General features: G+C 48.2%; 1 protein-coding gene across 2 annotated transcripts in view; it reads right to left on the bottom strand.

The window, feature by feature from the left end:
* The window catches only part of map6d1 (MAP6 domain containing 1), an 8030-nt gene extending 4336 nt beyond the window's left edge, over positions 1-3694 (bottom strand). The window contains exons 1-2 of one of the 2 annotated variants that reach the window (XM_008433765.2): positions 2784-3694; positions 1789-2116 (exon numbers count right to left, since the gene is read on the bottom strand). In XM_008433765.2, coding sequence (XP_008431987.1) covers positions 1789-2116; positions 2784-3289 — 834 coding nt within the window. In that variant the 5' untranslated portion in view covers positions 3290-3694. Of the gene's footprint in view, positions 1-1370; positions 1482-1788; positions 2117-2783 lie in introns of those variants that run through there. The other variant, XR_535936.1, reaches the window with a different exon arrangement.
* Positions 3695-3700: the final 6 nt, after the last annotated feature.

The raw sequence follows: 3700 nt of genomic DNA, 5'->3' as shown, positions 1-3700 counted from the left end.
ATTAATTTTCCATTGAGCAATGGACTCCCTTTATACGCATCTTCCACAGAGCAATTCATTTGTTCTAGATGTCAGGTTGCATTGAGACAGAAGAGCAAAAGTGGATTTCATCCCCCAACAATCTTGGACTTTCCAGTAAACTTTACGCCAATTCAAAAGGTGCATTAGTGCATTTTTTTTTTAATTCTGGCATTTCAGGGGAACGGTGTRCTTATTTAAAAGGTGAGCCTGATGAACTTGCTAACATTTTGGGTGAAAAACCTTCTCTTGACAGGATGCGCAGAGAAAGAGAAAGTGTTCTGGTTGTTCTGGTGTAACTGGTGGTTTTGGAATTAGGAGTACTTTCAGGAATAAAAATACTCCTAAAAGTTTGTTTTATTTCATGAAATGTTACTCAAGTAAATGTAATTGAATAAATGTAACTAGTTACTGCCCAACTCTGCTCCTTAAGAACTAGCATGTATTTTTATTTCGCCTGGTTGGACAAATTCAATCAAAATTCCCTGMAGTCAGAAGTGACTGCGAAAATATGAGTTTGKTTTTTTTTATGAAAATTTACAGATTTAGAAAAAAATATTTCRGTGCACTTACTCACCATGGATATGATTTCTTATTTGGAGGAACTCTACATCTCATCGAGAGCTGATGACTTTGCTGTCAAGAAAATTACTTTAATATTACAAGTAATGTTCAGGACTATTTTTTTGGTCATTTATCCACTSACTTGCATGTAACGCGTATGGGTCATAAAGACCTGTCCCATTCACTGATGTACCATAGCATATTTTATTATAATTCATTAACAGTGATAAAATAGTGATAAACAGTTATAATGTTAGCTAGTGAATGGCAGGTCACCATGGCAACCAGTGACAGTTTAACGATGCAGAGTTGAAATGATTGCACAAATATACTAAGTACATACATTTCTTCCCACTTTTTGATGCACTCCCCAAAACTGAGAGTCTTAAAAATGTCCAGTTTGAAGTGCTTATGTCAACTGAACCCAGAGACAAAGGTATTAAGTTRGTTGTTGCAGCTGTAATTATAAATAATTATTAAATGTAGGYGATTTTGCTGCTAATCCGGACCACATTGGGAAGTTACACTCATTTCCTCTCCCATCATCCCCGTTCTATTCAGGTCACAGTGATGAGCGTAGCACCAGCAGTGTTACCTAACACGGCGCATGGCCTGTTTTAWACAGCTGGGTCACTTTGAGCCGTTCTGGGACAGAATGCAGCATCACTTTTCTGAGATGCCCCAGCARCGAGAGGCCCGCCTGGGAGATGTGTGCGGATGACTTTCTGGAGGGGCGTGCTGCGGTTTTCCACCTGTGCAAATGAAGCTCTGTGAAAATGCATGCCTACCTCTCTCTTGGTTGGACCGCTGTGCTCGCTGGTCTCAGGCAGGATGCTTTGCTGGAGGCTGGAGGGGCTGAGGGAGGTGCCGGCTCGAATAGCAGCCGGGTTGTGCTGAGCGGCGGGNGATTTTGCTGCTAATCCGGACCACATTGGGAAGTTACACTCATTTCCTCTCCCATCATCCCCGTTCTATTCAGGTCACAGTGATGAGCGTAGCACCAGCAGTGTTACCTAACACGGCGCATGGCCTGTTTTAWACAGCTGGGTCACTTTGAGCCGTTCTGGGACAGAATGCAGCATCACTTTTCTGAGATGCCCCAGCARCGAGAGGCCCGCCTGGGAGATGTGTGCGGATGACTTTCTGGAGGGGCGTGCTGCGGTTTTCCACCTGTGCAAATGAAGCTCTGTGAAAATGCATGCCTACCTCTCTCTTGGTTGGACCGCTGTGCTCGCTGGTCTCAGGCAGGATGCTTTGCTGGAGGCTGGAGGGGCTGAGGGAGGTGCCGGCTCGAATAGCAGCCGGGTTGTGCTGAGCGGCGGGAGSAGGCTGGATGTTGGRGGCAGCAGATGGGGGGATGAGCTCAGCCTTTTGCCCGCTCACGGCCCTGCTGACCTCCCCGCTGTAGGCGGCCTGATAGCTGGTCTCACGTGGGATGTGGGTGGCCTCCCCCACTGGGCTGGAGTATTGAGCTGTGGGGTTTCTCCTCGCACTCCTGGCTGGCTTCACCCCTGTCCATGGCCTGTACTCTTGCCTGGAGAAAGAGAAACGGATCGATACGCAGGAGCTTTCAGCAGGGTTGATGTTGAAATTGCACATTTTCTGCTTCAAAACTCGGCCAAAAGAATGTTATCAAAAACCAGAAAGAGCAAATACATCACACCAGTTTTAAAGTGTAAAATCTTAAGATAATTTTACTTGTAGTCCTTGTAGATCCAATTGAACTACAACGCTATATATTAGCTTCTTTTGCTAAGTGTTTTTTACTTATTTTGTTTGTTGCTGTGTAGTAGGACGTGTTGGTGAGGCTCTGTTTAAAATCTTTAGTTTCACTTTGTGCTGCACAGAGCTGTAGGAAATATACTATTAGTGATTGGCATTGTCATATAACCTGTTGTGTGCCGAGTAACCTTTTTTTTCTGGGAGTTCATTCCTGAAATAAAAACGCAAATATAAACGAAAGACTCATTTCTAAGTCATTTCAGTGCCCTCATCTGGAACGCTCATAGGAGCCTTATTGATCATCAGCTCTTCTCCCTGTCTGTGCAGCCTGCTCTCTGAGTTCCAGCATGGATTTCTCTCAACTATAAATAAGCTCAGCCTCATTAGGCGTGAAAGCAGACATCAGCACACAGCTTTCCTCGCTGGGACGGTGACGGAGTGGACAGCGCCTGGTGCTGAAACAAGTAAAAAGCACGTACCTGTAGGAGCTGGTCTTGTTCTCCTCCGTCACCTGCTGCTCCAACCTGTCCCCCCGCCTCTCCCCAACCTGCGCCTGGAGGTGGTAACTGTTCACCGGGCTGCTGTCCGAAGCGCCGTCCCCCCTGCTGCCCCCGTTACTGATCCAGGGGAAGTTGTCCTTCCTAGGAATGGGCCAGGGTTTGAAATCCTGCTTGTACTGGGTGACGCTGGGGAACGGCACGCCGGGCGGGTGGTAGTCCTCCCGGGGCTTGTAGCTGGGCTCCCTCCGTGCCCTGGAGGGTCCTCGGGGACCATGTGCGGGCGCATGAGGGGAGCCTCGGACGCGCGGCTCCGGGGCGGTGTAGTTGTTCTCCGAGTCGGAGAGCTGCTTGGTGACGGAGCGCACCTCCTGCTCCGCGATGTCCGAGTAGTTCTGGATGGTCAGCGGGACGGAGAGGTCCGATTTGTCGAACTGATTCCAGAAACGAGCCAGGCAGCACACTCTGCTGATGCACGGCCAAGCCATAGCATTGACTCTACTCCTCCGCCACCCCTCCCCCCCCCAAAAAAAAAGAAAAAAAAATTTTAAAAGAAAAGGAAAAGAAAGAAAAGAGTGATAAAAGATCACAGGTTACATTCAGACAGAGTCGCTCTACTCCCTCCTCGCCTGTCTCCGGGAAGCTGAGCCCATGTCAGCAGGCAGCAGAAGAGATGAGCCGGTGTCGGTCTGTCGGGGACCGTCTGAATATCCCTCTCACGTGGTCTGTGATAGCGCTCCCACTATGCAGAGGAATGGGAGACCAGTTCCTCCCCGCATCCCCAGCCGGATCCCATCGGTGTGACTGGACTCGCACATGCTTGTGTGTCCGTCTCTCTACTTCAGAAGATCCTCACGCGCTTGACCACAAGATCTTTTAAACAACTACTTCTTCTTCAG

This window comes from Poecilia reticulata, linkage group LG17, assembly GCF_000633615.1.
Source record: "Poecilia reticulata strain Guanapo linkage group LG17, Guppy_female_1.0+MT, whole genome shotgun sequence".
NCBI classification, from domain to species: domain Eukaryota; kingdom Metazoa; phylum Chordata; class Actinopteri; order Cyprinodontiformes; family Poeciliidae; genus Poecilia; species Poecilia reticulata.
This window is presented reverse-complemented; position numbering and strand designations above follow the sequence as displayed.